This window comes from Notechis scutatus, chromosome Z, assembly GCF_049901735.1.
Source record: "Notechis scutatus isolate UNSWTSFEM ecotype Mainland chromosome Z, rNotScu1.2, whole genome shotgun sequence".
NCBI lineage: Eukaryota > Metazoa > Chordata > Lepidosauria > Squamata > Elapidae > Notechis > Notechis scutatus.
In genome coordinates, this window is record NC_142025.1 from 45746759 (window position 1) to 45764298 (window position 17540).

At 35.6% G+C, this 17540-nt stretch overlaps 1 protein-coding gene across 8 annotated transcripts in view; it reads right to left on the minus strand.

The window, feature by feature from the left end:
- Positions 1-542: 542 nt before the first annotated feature.
- SPAG6 (sperm associated antigen 6) overlaps positions 543-17540 on the minus strand; it is a 60075-nt gene continuing 43077 nt past the window's right edge. For 6 of the 8 annotated variants that reach the window (XM_026675702.2, XM_087947635.1, XM_087947633.1 and 3 more), the window contains 2 exons: positions 15523-15668; positions 9285-9877 (listed from right to left, as the gene is read on the minus strand). In XM_026675702.2, the coding sequence (XP_026531487.1) occupies positions 9811-9877; positions 15523-15668 (213 nt within the window). In that variant the 3' untranslated portion in view covers positions 9285-9810. Of the gene's footprint in view, positions 2929-6304; positions 7793-9284; positions 9878-15522; positions 15669-17540 lie in introns of those variants that run through there. The other 2 variants (XR_015746009.1, XR_015746008.1) reach the window with 2 other exon arrangements.

Sequence of the window (17540 nt, forward strand, 5' to 3'; positions counted from 1 at the left end):
ATTGGAACTACTCCATTAACTGTTGAGGAATTGCAAGTGACTGACCTCAAGGCTACAAATCCACATTTCAGGTGAACTTCACCCATGATCCTAGAAGTATGTACCAGTAATTGCATTTTGTTTCTCCATTCCCTTCCAGCCAAGCTGTTTGCTTCCAGTACAGCTAAGACAATAAATAACTCTTTCCTACTGGGTATCCTCCATATTATAATTCTTATTATTATTGTGGGCTGTGGAATAGTAGGAATTATAGTCCAGCAGATCTCAAGAACATGAGATTGGTGAAGTATTGAGCTGAAACTTTTTAATATGCCTAGAAGAGTGACTGAATCCGGCAGAGATCCAAACTTGAAAACTAGTTCTGAGTCATTATTGTCATTTATGAAACATTAGAAACTGTGGAGGAGTTGTAAATAAAGCTGTAAATGGTTAGTCAACCAGAGGTGTTATTCAGCAGGTTCTGACCAGTTCTGGAGAACCGGTAGCGGAAATTTTAAGTAGTTCGGAGAACCGGCAGATGCCACCTCTGACTGGAGATTTTACAGTATCCTTCCCCTGCCATGCCCACCAAGCCACGCCCACAGAACCGGTCGTAAAAATTTTTGAATCCCACCACTGTAGTCAACCAATACCCACACCCACATATTTTGTGTTGTTTGCTGGTCCCTCCATAGCTTCTTTCCCTCTTTCTGCAGGCGCAAATGACCAAAGGAAAGAGGCTTATATATGAAATGCAATCTATCTGAAGGCTTGTCTGCTTTGAAAAGTGAGAGCAAGAAGGGTGGGACAGTGGAGATACTTATAATTTCCCCAGTGTGTCCTAAATGGATATGCAGATCAGAAGCACATGTTCAATTCTTTGTTTATAGAAAACATTAAGTGATCTGGTAGCTCAAAAGAAATTGTAACAAAAATTCCACATTAATATTTCCAGCACCAAGACCAAGAAGCATAGAGGATTTTTTTTTACACCTTTACAGGAAAATTGTTGTTTAGTTTTGTTGTTTTTGTTTCACAATAATTATCTTGCAAGGCAGCTAAGTAGTCATGGTTCTCTTTACTGGCCCACTTTATAAAGTAGATCTGGTGATAGGGTTAAAATATGCTCTAAGCCCTGCCAGCAAGGGGACAGATGGAAAATGTCAGAGTGACACAAGTCTACCTAACTCACAAGAAAAATACCCACTCAAACGTTTGTGGTTAAACTCCATTTGTGCGAATTTACTTCTTGTTTTAATTAGATTTTATTATTCATTTTATTGTGTTTTCATAAACTACCCAGACAGACAAAGGGAAGGAGTAAGATACATTTTTATACATTAAATAAATACATGGAATAATTTTAGGTAGTTTCATTTAAATATGCAGTTGTTTTTCAAGTTCCTTTTGCTCCTTTTGGTATGTTTCTAGAGGAATTGTGCATTCAGCAATAATTACAGCCAAGGTAAATGGGACTGACTTTCAGATATGAATTCAGAGGATGTGTCTGCTCCCTCTCTTTTCCTTACTGTGAAATGGAGCCAGTCAATTACATTGGCCCAAGTGCACATATTTTTCTCCTTTACGGCAATGAAAGCTTTTTTTTTTTCTGTCAGAGTTTACAGAGGCCATCCCAATTTATCAAAATTGCATATTCATGTTTATTGGTTGTAATACAAAAGTGGATTCCTGTTGTTTCCTCAACTTTTTCAGTTTTATATCCTGGGTTTTCATGGAGATCTACTAGTCAGGTTCAAACTTGCTTCGATTTTTCAAGCTGAGCCAAGATCAGTTAAGTCATCTGCTATATTTCCTATTGAAATATTGTCTGTCATTTGGAAAAAGCTTACACAGTCAGCTGTAAATTTTCAGAATTGTGAGTAATTATGGGCATGAACAGGCTTGGTGGATGGTTTGGTATGTTAAAAGACTACCAACTAATTCTATATGGTTTCATTTGATCTAGATTATTAATAATTCCCAGTTGTCCATCCTGCAGTTAAAGATTGAAACAGTAGACTGCATTGCTATTTTATTACCTTAGGGCGCCTTCTTCAGCCTGAAGACCTCCAGTTATGTTAGACTACAAATCTGATCGTTCCTACAGCCTGAGGGCAGCAGTTCCTAGTGCACTGCCTAACTTATTTGAAACATACAACTGTCTGAATTCAGCAGTATTTGCTGTTCAGGCTGTAGCAATTTCTTGCAAAACATTTTGAGATTTAACAAACTGTCTTTGATCAGCAGAAATCCTAAGCTTATCTTTTAATTAAAAATGCAAATTTAGTTGCAAACACAGCTGCAGCCATTTCATTATTAGCCTGACATAGACATTCCACCATAAAAATAAATAGTAGTAGTCAGTCTTAGCTTAGATTCTATTCCAACTTTAGCTTTCTGTATAGTGTTTCCCAAACTTGGCAACTTTAAGATAGATGGATTTCCAGAATTCGCCATCCAGCTGCTTGGGCATTTTGGGAGTCTTCATCTTAAAGTTGCCAAGTTCAGGAAATACTGTTGTATATTGATCTTTTATGATAATAAAGTTAGAGCGGGGGCTCCAAAAAGGCAAAATGGTAGTCATGACTGCATAATGAAAGCCCCCACCCGATTCAAAGAAGATATCTGAAAAGGGGGCAGGTCACAATTGAGACTTTGGAGACAACATCTTGTCTTTTCCCCCACTTGTTTACACGCACACACACACAAACACAAACCTCTATTACTATCGTCTCAGTTGCAGTGGCACCGTGGGAGACATTGCTATTATTTCTGCTGGAGGTGGGGGAGGATGGGAGGATGGGAGGAAGGGAGGAAGTGCTGCCCCACCCATGTAGTAATTAGCTCTTCAAAGAAGTCCCAGGAGCTCCATCTTCAGGTCCAAGCTCTGAAGCAACAGCGCTTGCCTAGCAGAATGGAAAGCTCTTTTGTGCCTGTCTTTTCAGCTAGCTGAAAAATAAACAAATGGGAAATATCAAAGAAGGAGCCATCCGGAAAGGGATGCATGCCAAGAGACAGGCATTTGGAAAATAGTATGTTGAGGAAATGCCAGCTATTAAATACAGAAGGAAATGTGCTTTCCAAGCCTCTTACACATCTTTGTAAAGTTCCAAGATGCGTAGGAAGAAATTGAAGTCCGAAAATGTAAAATATTTATAATATAGGGGGACAGTTCTCTTTTTCTGAGAATATTTCTTATTTTCTCCATCCCTTTGCAGGAAAAAAAATCAATGTTTCTTTGGTGAGGGGATTGCTAGTTTCTTATGCTCTATCACTGTTCCAATCAAATTTTTCTGCCTGTCAATGGCAGCACAACTTTCTCCCTTCTCTTTTAATCACCAATCCTACCTTTAATGCTTGTACCTGTTTCCAGGAACTAAGGAATCAACAGAGATTTGTAGTACCTGATTGCTTCCTATTGGCCTTCAGATCGTTTCTACTATTTCCATTGTTCTCATTCATTTTAGCATCTCCCACTACATCACCACATTATTCTTTCAAATGCTTTCCTGGAATTCTTGCAGGCTTGCAGCAATTATGGAGCATGGATATCTATTGGGAAGGGGCAAATGATGTACATCACACCCTTATTGTAAATGTCACAAATTATAGTTTATGTCATTTGCACAATGATGTCATGATACACGTCAGCGTGGCTCATGCTAAACATTTAGAATGGGGACCTAAGTACTCGTGTTCAGGAAATGAAGGGAAAGTATAAAGAGAAGAAAAAAAAAGACCGACTGACATACAGTAGAAGCAAATAGAATCTGAGATAATGTGAAGGAGTCCCTTAAAAACTACTGTGTTGGGATTTATTTTGGCCAATGATATCAACAGTAGCACCAGCATCAAGAACTGGATCTCATATAGAATGTTATTTCTATCAACCCCTCTCCCCTGTCCCCCCCATCTCTTGGAGCTTCACTTTGTCTTATTGGCTCCTTCTGGGCAACGGTATGGTTTGGACTCATAGGCAGAGGGAGGATAAAGGAAGTAGTAATGATGACAGCAGCAGAGAGGGAAATTCACAGGTTTGGAGAGCAGACAGGAGCAAAATTGTTCTTGTTCAAGAATAGTGATAAAGCAGCCACGTTGCCTTTTCTTTTAAAACGATGTCCTATTTCAACTTGAGAAATTTGTATTTTTAGAATTAGTGGGCCCAAATGATATGGAGCAGCCAATGTGTTTTCCACTGCCTTTCCTGAAAATCCAGTCAACTAATATATAAATTGCTGCTGTCAAGAAAGCAGTGCTTTACTGAATAAACAGTTTTTTTTTAAAGCACTCAAGCAATTTAACCATTGCAGAACTGAATCCCTTTCTTAACAGTTGTGTGCTTACAGTTACATTGGAAGGAATTTTTTTCTCCACTGAACAATATCAGTTGTACTTAAATTAATTATGTTGACTAGCTGACAATTTGCAAGCTAATTTTTTATTCTTTTGGAACTATATCTATACGCATTTGTGCAATCAGAAATATATTTTGTAAATAATGAATGCTGTTATTACTTTGAAGGCAAACATTAGTAAAATTCTTAATAAGCCATCTATCCTGCTTATCTAATAAGATTTTTTCCTCTACAAATTATCTGTGAATTGGATGTGCATTATGGGGTGGGGGGAGGCAGTGAAAAGAAAACACTGATGAGTGTAAAGTAGAAAATAATGCAAATCTCATCACCTAAAAGTGAAAAGCTTTGATGACCAGCCACACTTTGGAGGGGTTTCTTGCCTGTTAAAGAAGCTACTCCTTCCGTTCCTCTTTTTTGGACACTTTCTGCTTGAAAGAGAAGAGGTGCACTGATCTACTTCACAATAATGTAAGTTTATATTTGTTGAGTTCTTAGAAAAAAGCTACTAAAATTCACTTTGTCATCAGGGTGGGTGGCTGACTGCTTTCCAAGTGTCACTCAACTTCATTTCCCATATTGTCAGTATGTCCAATAGCGAAAGAGTCTGGGCATCATAGTTTAATAGCTGGAGAATCCGAAGTACCCCACTGTTAACATGCGACTAAAATTGCTTATGATCCAGAAACAACGGTGGTTATTTAAAAAAGAAACCTAAAACAGGTTATGAGAATCCGCATATTTATTGTTAAATAGCTTTACAAGCAATGCAATTTTTATCCATTTTATTCAACTAAATATTATATACACAGGGGTGTATATGTGTGTGTTTGTGTGTGTGTTTTCAAAGCCAAATTCACTGGCCAGGCAATATGTGTTTTATATGTGTATATGTGTAGACAGAGATAGGGAGAGAGAGAGAGAGAAATATGTGTTTTTAGGTTAAACAGATAATCAGTGTTAGAAGGGACCCTGTAGATCATCTAATCCAACCTTGGCAACTGCCTGGGTAAGTCTCTGCCATTTTCTTGGCAAGATTTCAGATAGGTTTGAGATATGTAACTGATCCCAAATCACCCAGCTGCCTTTATGCTTAGGGATTAACTAGAAATCAGTCTCCCAGTTTCTAGGCAAATGCCTTCACCACGACACCAAACAGTTTATATATATCCAGTGAGCTAATTGGAAGATGCAATATTGTTTTTACTGTAAGTAAAAAAAAAAAAAACCCTCAATATTATTTAGGGGCCTAATTCACATGGTAGTTCTTTCTCTCCAGAAGACTTTGACTTCATCCATTGGAGGCTTATATATTTCCAATTTATATATTTAATCTCCCACATTCTTCATTATTCCGTTAACTGGTCTGAAATCATTTCTGTACTTTGATATGGTCGGCTGCTCTCTTACGTATTACTCAATCCTGTTTTTTTTTTTTAATCTATAAGCAGAGATGTTTGTGTGCATATCTCAGGGTTATTTGGCAAAATAAGGCAGATTTGGAGGACACCGTAAGAAAGCTCTATACCAAGCAACTTGAAGTATCCCCTTTAGCAGCCTCTAGGTGTAATGGAATGTATAAAAATTTAACATATTTAAATTGGTTGGTGGTCTAGTTGGTTTTCATATAAGAGAACAGGCTGATATCTTATTCATTTCTGAAAGCAGCAAAAAGTCATAGATTGCTTCTGTTCTTGTGTGTGCATGTGAGCCAAGTAAGAGAAATCAATTTTGTTCTCTTTTGTTCTGTTCTGCAATTTTGTTCTCTTTTGTTATGTTCTCTGACTCAATTACATTTGCTATGCTCATTTCTATTTTGAAAATGAATGCTGCAAAATGCCTTATGTTTGATGCATATCATAGTTTTGAAAAGTCACTCCTTGGCAATTATTCAGGTTCTAACAAGTAGGGATCCTGTGAAGTTGATTCCCTAATTTGAGGACACAGTGATAAAAAAGGAGAGATGCATCTCTATGTACAGAAATCTTTATTTCAGTGAATAATCATTGATGATCAGCATGTGTACTCTTAACAATGCAAGATCAGTGCATGATTACTCAATAGGTTTTAAGAATTAATGGGGATCAATAGAGCCAGTATGTGCTTTAATATTTATTTAATATTTAATATTAGCTGTAATAAAATTGGCACATACCGTAATAAGAATCATAGCATATTTGACTGTAAGGGACCTATGAGTTATAGAAATACAATTTAGAAAAATCACTAAATTGCGAATATCAACAAACTGAGGGTGTTACCTCTATTAGTGACTTCTTCACAAACAGGAATTGAGCCTCTTCTCATAAAACTACTACTGTAGATCAATCACCTTATGAAAGGAACAAACTTCTTTCCATGGGCTAGTGGTTAGCCATTCTGTTAGACAGAATCTTAAAGTCTATAATTTGATACAGCTAAACTCTTTGAGAAGAAAAATGTCAATCTCTTCTTCAAACAGACTATTTTATGACTAACATTTTGTGAGTTTCAAAAAGGTAAAACTGTTTTTAAAATATTCACTGTATAATCATTTCGCGATATTCTGCATTTTGTTACTTAACCTCATTTTGTAAATCAAAGTTGGAGAGCAGAAATATGTACATTATAATATCTTTATGTTACACTACATTTTTAGACTAGCATATTGACCAAAGTAACTTAGCTAGCAAAAGATGCCAGATCAGACCATGTTTAGGCCAGGATATCACTAGGTAAGTAATCACAGAAAATTGGGTGCATCCTTCTCTCTTTAGCATGTGTTTGGCTCCTTTCATAAACCACCTAATTTGTTTCGTTCCTAAGCATACACAAATATTGCTCAATACTAATAGCCTAATTGACATTCACAGTAACCCAAATTATAGGGCTGACTACAGCATGTGCTTTATTTTGCCAAGACCAATATTATTTCTGTATCATTTAAAATAAATATATGAAACCATTTTTATACAATCCAGTGAATTTTGGCAATATGAATAAGATTTATGGTTAAGCTTCCTTGCTTTATAAAAACAAAACAGAAAATGCAAGCTTACTAAAAAAAATGCATAAGAAATTACTAACATTTGATCCAGTAAAATAAAAAAATAAATCCTATATAAATCCTATAATAATATGGTGATTCTGCTGGATTGCACCAGGCTAATATTTTGGGTTTGTGATATTTTGGGTTCATTGATGACTTTCAAGATTTCATGGTTTTAAGGGGAAGGTGATATAAAACAAGTACATTTAATACTTACTTTGTCAAAAATAATGGCAAAAATTTCATACTGTGAGAAAGGAAGTGAAATTTGTCTGGAGGTTGAGGTTATACCTACCTCATGGCCTGCAGTTGCCCTTCCAAGAGTCCATAGCACAATTCTTAGAGGGTTTGATGACATTTCTGTAAAGGAGAGGTGCACACAGTCTGTGCTCTGATTATGCTATTCTTTTTCAGGTATATTGAAGAACTACTGGAAAAATAAATTGATGTCAAATAGTCACACCTCTCAAAAGCAATTAAGGTACAGAACAACCTAATCAAATCTTAGAGCAGTTTCATAATGGTCATTAGTAGTCACTACAACTCATTCATCAAGGTAGCTCTTTGCAAGCCAAAATATAAGGTGATGTCCCATGGAGGGAGATAAGGAGTCACTACTGAAACTAGAAAATTTCTTTTAGATGTTTCTGATGGGGGTTTTGTTTTTTGGTTCCTATGATAATACTGTCAACTCGCAAAGCTTTCCTGACCTGCTCCTGAGCTGCCATAGGCAGCGGGATGGAGAATCAAGCCTCATAGCTGCATCGAGGAATTTGCACCTCAGTCAAAATAAAGCACATCCTAGCTGGCCAAAGTCAAGGCTGGCTCCACGGAGACCTGCAACAGCCGGAGGGAGTGACTTCTATAACCTGAAAAATTGCTTCATTGGGGAATGTGACTGATGACACGCCTTGGGGGGAGGTGGAACAGGGTCAGAGGCAGGGCGCAAACGGAGTGCAGGGGGGTCAGAGGCAGGGCTTCGCTAAGTCCATGCCGACATGGTGCTCCTAATAAACAACTAGATTTTTTCTTGAAACTTTGCTTGAGGCTTCTGCTTTCATTAGGGCCTTGGTTGAAACCTTGACAAATACTCAATATTTCCTTCCTCTTCCTCCTTTCCCCCTGCAATCTTCCTAATTATCAGGGATTTATTAACATACCAAGTTTTTATAACATGAAATGTAATTGTCAGAAGGAACAGAAGAGTTGAGATTATGATTGAGAGTGGAAAATTAAACTCCCCTTCCACACAAGATACTTAAAATATGAGGTCAGTGATAAATCCTTTAAATAGGCATTGTTTTGGGCTGATCCAAATTTGCATGGCTTTCTGTCATTAGAATCTCCCTGAAGCACTGTATTTTCTCAGAAGTAACAGAATATATTGCTATTTGGGGTGCTCTTCATTGCTTGAGGGTGTATATATAAGTAAAGAAGTCAACTGACATTCAGTTTGTGAGACCAGTGAGAAACCCAAGTGCATTCATTTTATAATATTATTTATACGCAGCCCCTGAAAAGCTAAGTTCTGTTTCTTAAATACTGAACCTTTTAACCTTCTCAAATACTGAGCTTTTTAACCTTTATATATCATGGAGACTTAGACTTGAGACAAAGACAAAAGGAAAACAATGTTGGCTTCACAAAACAAATGTTATTTGCATTTGACAATGAATATTAAATATTTATTTTTCTGTTATATGGTGCTATGTTATTTAATGAAGAGGTGTGTTAAAAAAGGAACTACCCTGCCTTATAAATGCTGAGAAAACATTTTTAAGCAACATTCAGTACCACGCTTATCTTTTTTCCACGTTTACTTCACAACGACTTTCCAACCCTTACGAATAGTTTGTTTCCTAAATACCAGTTCTCTTAAAAGCCACTCCTAGAAGTGATAAATGAAACAGTACAACAAAAGCTTGGTTCTTAAAAGGTCAAACACTCATTGGTTTACTGCAAGTACCAGGAGAGAGACAATAGTGGGGAAATAATCAAGAAAGTGGAAGTACAAGAATAATAGGTAATTTCTACTTAGACTGAACTACAAGCCCTGGCAAAAAGAACAACTCTGATGCTTACTGGATAATGTTGTAATTCTCTCTCAAAGAAGAAGAATTTGATGGTGCAAGCTATTTAGCAAAATCTCAGGTGCATCCAGAAATAGTCCTGGCCTCCCTGTACTTGGACTTGCAAAGGTACTGAGAAACACAGTTCTCTTAAAATAGGCATGTAATAGTCTTTGTTCTTAGCATGAGTTCCAGAAGTCAGCTGGGGATCAAAGGTGGAAAGGGTATGTCTTCCTGTTGTCATAATTGATCGGTAACATAACAGAAGGTTAAATATTTCCCACACCAGTCTTGGCCAAACTATATTTGCTTGCCACTCAAAACAAAGATAAGAAAAACAGGGTTTTCTTCCTCTCTTTCTTATAGAGATGAAAAAAAATTATAGAACTGGGTGATAATTTTCTACCCTTTCCAGAAGTGCTTCAGAATATCCAGGGGAGTAATATCTGAAAAAGAAATAGAGTTATTTTGTTAAAAAAAATATCATGTTAAATATAAAGCTGCAACCCAGTGAAAAATTAGGCATACTTAAATCAGTAGAATTGTATAAAATTCAGATTGCATTTAGGAAATAAAAATTGGGCTAGAAGGCTAGAATGCTTGTTTCATAAGAATGATTTCCCTCCAAACTCACAGGGAAAAAAAATTGCATGCTCCAAGCATATTTGGTATCAGATTAGATTAGAAGTAAAGCAAATATCAAAATATTTGTTCAACCTCTGTACACTTTGTGTGGTAGGCCTGGTGTTTGCAGTTTAACAGCAGTACTTTGGAAGAGGAATCACAGGAAAGGAGCTTTGAATTCTTAGCATCTAACTGTATTTTAAACTGGACTCTGTACCTAAATCCTACATCTACCCCAATTCTGTTTTTCCTATTTTAACAAGAAAAGTGAGGGTCTATTTTAGGAAACCCAAATGGAAATATCTTATAACCTACAGTATATGATTCTTTACAACCTCACTCATTTTTAAAAAGGACTTTGTCATTTAATTAGAAATACACATCCAGGAAGAAATCTTTGACCCTTTCTGTAAAATGCCATTTCTGTATGTTCGGTGGGGAGATTTTCCTTACTTATAATAAAACTATTATATTTTTCAAAGATTTCTCCACAGAACATTTCTTTAGTGCTGCCTCAACTCTTTCAAAATGTTATTTGAATTATTAATTGCTGCCTATCTATAGCTTCTTGGATAGGTAATCAAAGAATAAAAGTCCCATCTTCTTTTGGATCCCAGTACAAAGGAGCCTCCAGCTTTTAGAACAAAACAAAAAAGAAAATGTTGGCAGACAGTAAAAACTAGGAAGAAACTAGTTCTTTTGTACTTCAAGTCAGAGATGGTGCCTAAATCAAATAAATAAAATGTGCAAACCAGGCAGTAAATCCTTTTGATGGGGAAGGAAATAGTTAAACCCAATGCTAATGTGTAGATGAAACTATAATCATTTGAAAACTAATAAAATAACCAGGCCTGCTGATATGGAATATGTACATTTTACTATGACAGTGAGTGCTACATTGTTCTTTGGTACTCTAAAAATTAGAGGACTTGAATAATTCTATTATATTAGAAACCTGACTATATTACTTGCTACTTAAATAATCAGGATTACTTCTGATTGACTTCCAGTAGTGCTCCTGTCGGGACGAAGCAGAATCCGCAATCGTGCGCGGTTTCGCTCTGCACTCACTCGTTGGAGGGTCCCAATTGGGACCGGAACCACCCTGTAAGGGTGGTGAAGATAGGGGGGACCGCCTGGAGGGTTGAGGGGAGCCGCATCTTCCCTCCCTGACAAGGTAAACCCCCTCCGAAGATGAGTTGCAGCGGTGGTCTAAAATAACACAGGAGGCAGTCTGGGAAACTAAGACTGTGTTGGAGCGGTGAAGCTATGAGCGGTGTGTGAACTAGATGAAATACATGGATGTGCTGTCCCAGCCAGTCTATGGGAGTTGGATAGTTACTTAGGAATTGTGAGCTGTTCCCTTAAGGGAATGCATCATGGTAAATGTAGTTAAAGGTATCCTGGGAAATGTAGTTCATCTCACGTGGCTACATCTGTAATCCTGATTGGTCACTGAATTGATCCTTGGTGGGTTAAGGGAGTTTTCCTCATTCTTTGTCTGAACTTTCTACCACATGGCATCTTCCTTCTATCGCTACGAGATGGGTTAGGAGAAAACCATTTTTCACTGTTCTGCCTCTTGCACAGAGCTAGATTTATAGCTGTGCAGATGCAGATAGATAACTCAATGAAGCTTCCATAACAAAGTTCATTTATTGGTACATCAGGTATCTTCATAACTCACATTTATGATGTTCATCTTTAATGACCAATCCTTTGTATGTCTGCCTTGTATATGAAAGATGGTTTTCTCCTAACCCATCTCGTAGCAATAGAAGGAAGATGCCGTGTGGTAGAGAGTTCAGACAAAGAATGAGGAAAACTCCCTTAACCCACCAAGGATCAATTCAGTGACCAATCAGGATTACAGATGTAGCCACGTGAGATGAACTACATTTCCCAGGATACCTTTACCATGATGCATTCCCTTAAGGGGACAGCTCACAATTCCTAAGTAACTATCCAACTCCCATAGACTGGTTGGGACAGCACAGACATTAAAAGGTACCCCAGAATTAAGAAACAAATATTTTTTTATGAAAGATAGTAGAAGTGGTGACCAGAGAGAAAGAGAGAAGAAAATTAGAAACTTGCGATATTGACTATGGATTTTGAAAATATTTAATTTAGAGGTGGAAAACTCAGAGGAAGACATTTGATTATAAACGACCTGGAAATTAAGTTGGATAATTATCTGGATTTTGGCATTAATTGGCATAATTAAATGCTGGAATTTATTGTGTTAAAAAATTGCTAATAATTGGAATTAGCAAAATTAACAAAAGATTTTTAAAAAGGAAAAAGTGAAAAGGGTGGAACGTGGAAACAGAACTGAGAGCGCCACCTAATGGTAAAGGAAAAATTTCAGTGACTCTTTGAAAAGTGCTTGGTCTTTTTAAAATTGGAACTTGAAATGAAATAAGCGGAATTCTATTATAATAAAATAAAACCTTGAAAAGTGAAATACTAGAATACTACAAGAAAAAAACAGATATGTGAAGAAATTGCCCTGGGATTGTTTGGTGACTGGGAAAAATTGGAAAAGAAATCAATAGAAGGAACCTGGAAATAAAGATTTATGGACATTGACTGTTGAAATTAAATATAAAAGACCCTGGTTGAAATAAACTACTGGATAATTGGATTCAATGTATTAAAGAAAGGGGAAAAAAGTGCAAAAATGATGTGTGGATATAAGATTGGAACTATAAAACATGAGGGAAATGAAAGAAAGCTTGGAAATGTACAGTATCATACTACAAAAATTAGAAATGGTGACACAGACTAAAGAAGAACAAAGAGAAGCAGCAGGGGAGGAGTTAAACAAAGAAGAAACCAATTCTAAAGAACAAGTGGAACAACGAACATCAAAACGGGGGGATTAAAGCTAAAAATTTGAGGTTTGATGGAAACAGCAGAAGAAGGCATTACAGAGGAAAGATCAAGAGAGGGAGGGAGACAAAATAAATAATTGGCATAAGAAATGGAGGGAAGTAATAAAGGAAAAAGGGGGAATTAAGAGAAAGGACCAGAAAATGACAGGAAAGAGAAAGCAAACAAAAATGAAAAGAAATTATATAGTCAAGAGGATGAGAGACAATGGGTAAAAGAAGAACAGGAAAGGGGATTCTGCAAGGTAATGTGTTGTGATATATAAGAATATAGATTTAAAAATAGAAAAGATTGGAGCTAATATTTTTCTTTAGGGATAATTGTTAAACCAGATATAGATTTAATTGAAATAGATATGGAAGTGGGAATTTATTATAAGAATATTGATTGATATTTAATAAAGTGATGAATTGAATAAAGTTAAAATGTGTTATGAGAATTGTAATGGAAAGACTATTATAAGTTTTTTAAATTAATTGAATAGATTAATATTTTTGAAATAAACAGATGATTTACAATGTAATTGAGAAAAAGAACACGATGCGGAATCTGACTTAATATATATATGCATATGTGGTATGTAGTAGTTAGGAGATTATTGCTATCAATGTAGAATGTGGTTAGTAAAATGATAATACTGTGGTAAATTTTTATATTATGGTAAATTTTTATAATAACTTAAAGGAAATAAATTTGGGAATGTATAAGGTAAAGGGGTGGCAAGATCAAATTGACAAATAAAGGGGACAACTTTTGATAAATAGAATATTAGTATGTGATAAACTTGCAAATGTGACAGATAAAAGTAAATATGTATAATGAATATAGAAATGAAATAGGAATTTTAGATAATATTATAAAACAAGACATGAGAATATTTAAAGAAAAATGAAAGAGGCTACGATATGTACTGGAATTGGATAAAATAAGAGTAATGAATATAAGAATATTTGAGAATATTTAAGGAAAATCAAACAAGTAATAATATGATATGAAATTGAATATGAAGGATGAATTTGTAAATATGATGTTTGTATTGAAATATAAAAGCCTAGAACCACATTGTTCACCAAAAATATGTTTTTTAAATATAAAAATAAAAAAATTATTTTTTTAAAAAAGAATTACTTCTGATTAAAATCCATGAATTCAAACTGTGGATTTTTTTTTAAAAAAGAAAAACATCTGATGTATCTCAAGATAAATTCAATCAGATGAAGCATACTAATGCCCAATCTAATATCATCTTTCCCATCTTAGTCCTTCCAAACATATTAAAATCACCACACTTATGGTTAAGTTGATTGGAAATTCCGAGAGTTGTAATATTAGTTGGTATCTAGTTGGTATCAAGTCAGAAAAAGTTGACCTTATATTTGTTGCTCTCAAGTTTAGGTAACAATATCTCTAACTATGGTATGTGTTTTCAAGGGGTAGCAATTAAGGAGCTTTTATGAGACATACATTAAAAGAATTTTACAGATGAAATTAGAACAAATGATAGCATCACTTTATGGAAAATGCAGCTGACCAGTAGAGGGAGTACATATGCATGGCACAGAATTAACAATGCCAGCGTATATTTTTAACTCAGTTACTATACGAGCCAATTTACAACCAATTCATTTCTATGTATCTGAAAGCAGGACTCTGAGGGCAGGGGGAAAGGATAGGGCTTAGATTTTGACAAACTAAAATAAGCTATATGACAATGTGGAGCTACAAAGACAAGGATCTCTTTATGGATTTACTTTATCCAAAATCACTTTGATAGTCAGATCACTAGCTACCCAGCTACCATCTAGAAGTTCTAAACCATTTCTTATATTATTTGTTAGTTTCCAAATGAAGATATCAACCATCTTAACATATTTCCTGGGGCCAATCCTATGCTGTCTTCTAATACTGAATTCTTGATGTTTTCTATTTTGGTGGACATTAAATTAAAAATAGCATTTCTTGCAAAGGATTGCTTCAGGTTACCATAACCATATGCTTATAGTGATGCTATGTGACACAAACACATAAAGTGCATTACCTAGATTGAATTTAATAAATGGACAGTAATGAAGGGTTTCACACTGGGGATGATTAATAGATTAATAACAGATCTCATCTCCCCCCAATTATCTTTTAGAAAGGGCTGTCATTGTACTTTGTATTTTTGAAGTATTTTATTTATATAATTTTATTTATTTAATATTGTAAGCCACCCAGAGTGGTAAGATACGCAACCAATAAATTAAAAAAAGAAACACAAATCAATTAAAATTATTTTAAAAATAATTCTTTGGATAAGACTTTTTCTACTTCTTACTGAAGAACTACTTCTAAATATTCCCAGGGACAGAAGTGAAATCTGCCCATAGAAATTAACATATCCCTATCTTTTAGATTCTAGAGTAAATAACAGTTCATATTCCCAGAACCACTGAATGCTTGTATAGTATTAACTATGCAACTATGGTAATGCCTAATAAAATGCCATTATTAGAAAGTTAGCTAAAGAAACTAAACTATAATTGTTTAATTATAGAATACATGAAATTAATTCACTTTTTTACAGCCTCACCTGACTATTTCTTCTGGATAACAATTATTAATTGTGTTGATATACTCTTGAAGTAGTGAGCCAGCTTCTGATTTTATCTCCTGAACTTTTTTAAGACCACCACTTGTTACAAAAAGACGCCGGGCTTTGGAATCATGTGGCAGAACCTATTTAAAGAAAACAAATTCAATAATTCAATTTTCCTACTCAAAAGTTCTTATTTCCTTTGAAGCTTAATATTAATGTGAAGCCAAGATGCAAAAGAGCAAGCATAATTTAGCAAATGTTCTTCATTCAAGCCTCAATTAACAAATGAGGATATGAGCATTGTTGCCAAAAAAAGAATATACAAAGGAGAAAAATATGTTGCTGACATGCAATTGTGGGTTTTTTGACTTATTATTTATTCCTGAAAATGACATATATCAAGAGGTAGTGCTCTATCTCTCAATTTCTTGAGTTCACACAGCTGTCGCTCAAAAAACACCAAGAATACTAAACAGTTCTTGACTTGTTTAGGGACAGGTTATAAAAGCTCACAGATGACAATTGACAGAAATAGAGTTACAAGAAAGCGATCCATCTTTTCTGTTTTAAAACGAACAACCTAAAAACATCAAAAGTGGGTCAGGCCACTATGGAAAGTAACAGGTGAGGTCATAATGGCTAAGAGGCACATCAATTTGAGTATGAATATCTAGTTCATACACATAGTTAAAAGCCAAGACTATACTGCCAACTGATCTATCTCTACAAAAGAAATATCTCAAGAAGAGTCAAGGATGCAACCACAATTCATGATGAGTGGAAATATTGTGTCTTCCAGAAGAGCATGTTGTAGTTTGTTGAAGAAATGTCACTTAATAGCACCTTTTATCTGCTGGGGCACCTGCCCTTTGGAACATCATTCCCACAGAGGTCAGACTATCTTGCTGGCCTTTTAGAAGAGTTTGAAAACATCTTTGCTATCTAGCCTGAAGATCCTGTAATATGGGTGTTGCTAGGAAAGTTGAGTGTGCTGTCCTACTGACATTTTTAATAGGCTCCATTTATTTTTTTATTATATTTATTAATTATCTTGTATTATGGTGTAGTGGTTAAAGTGCAATATTGCAGGCAAAACTCTGCCCATAGCCTGGAATTCGATCCTGATGGGGCTTAAGGTTGATACAACCTTCTGTCCTTCGAAGACTGGTAAAATGAGGACCCAAAATGTTCGAGTCAACTTGCAAATAATCCTTCTTCATTTTAAACCATCCAAAGAGTGCTGTAAAGCACCTCGGGGTGTATATCAGCCTAGATGCTTAATGCTTTCCTATTATTATTTTATGTTTTTAATTTTGTATATTACTCAGACATTATGTCAAATGAACATTTATATAAATTTACCAAATCTGTATATATAAAAGCGAAATACCACTCACGCATCATCACACAATCTCCAGAACCGTAAGACCTACAAACTTGACATTTGCAATGTATGTTCCTCTTGGCTTCTAGGTGCTCACTAAGAAAGGATTTTTCGAAATGACCATCAGAGCATTAGTATTTCCTATATTATTATTAACACGCTCTGATGCTAAGGAGTTCTACTCCCACTCCCCACCTGAAAAGAAATCCATTCCAAATGAAAAAAAAAAACCAAGCAGAGGAGTTTCAGTTTCAATTTTAGTTTCACAGCAGCAGCCAGCTTTAGTACAGAACAGTTAAGCTAAGTTACGCCCAGATTCCTTGCTGTCTTCTTCTTGCTTACACAGCAAATACTGTTTCAGTTTCCAAACAGCCTTAAATTCTCTCACACATTGACAGGACACTAGCCAGATGAATAATGATGGATTCTGGTAGGCAAGGCACAATTCCCTCCCCCTTATTTTCCTGTCACCTGTCACTTATTTTCCTGTCACCTGTCACTTTGCTATTTCTAAACATGAGTCTGCTTATCTTTTTAACATTTAAGTGATAGAAAAAATAGTAAATCTGCCTAAATTTTCTGTAAGACCATTGTGGAACAGACATGTTTGGGGTGGAGCTCCTACCAA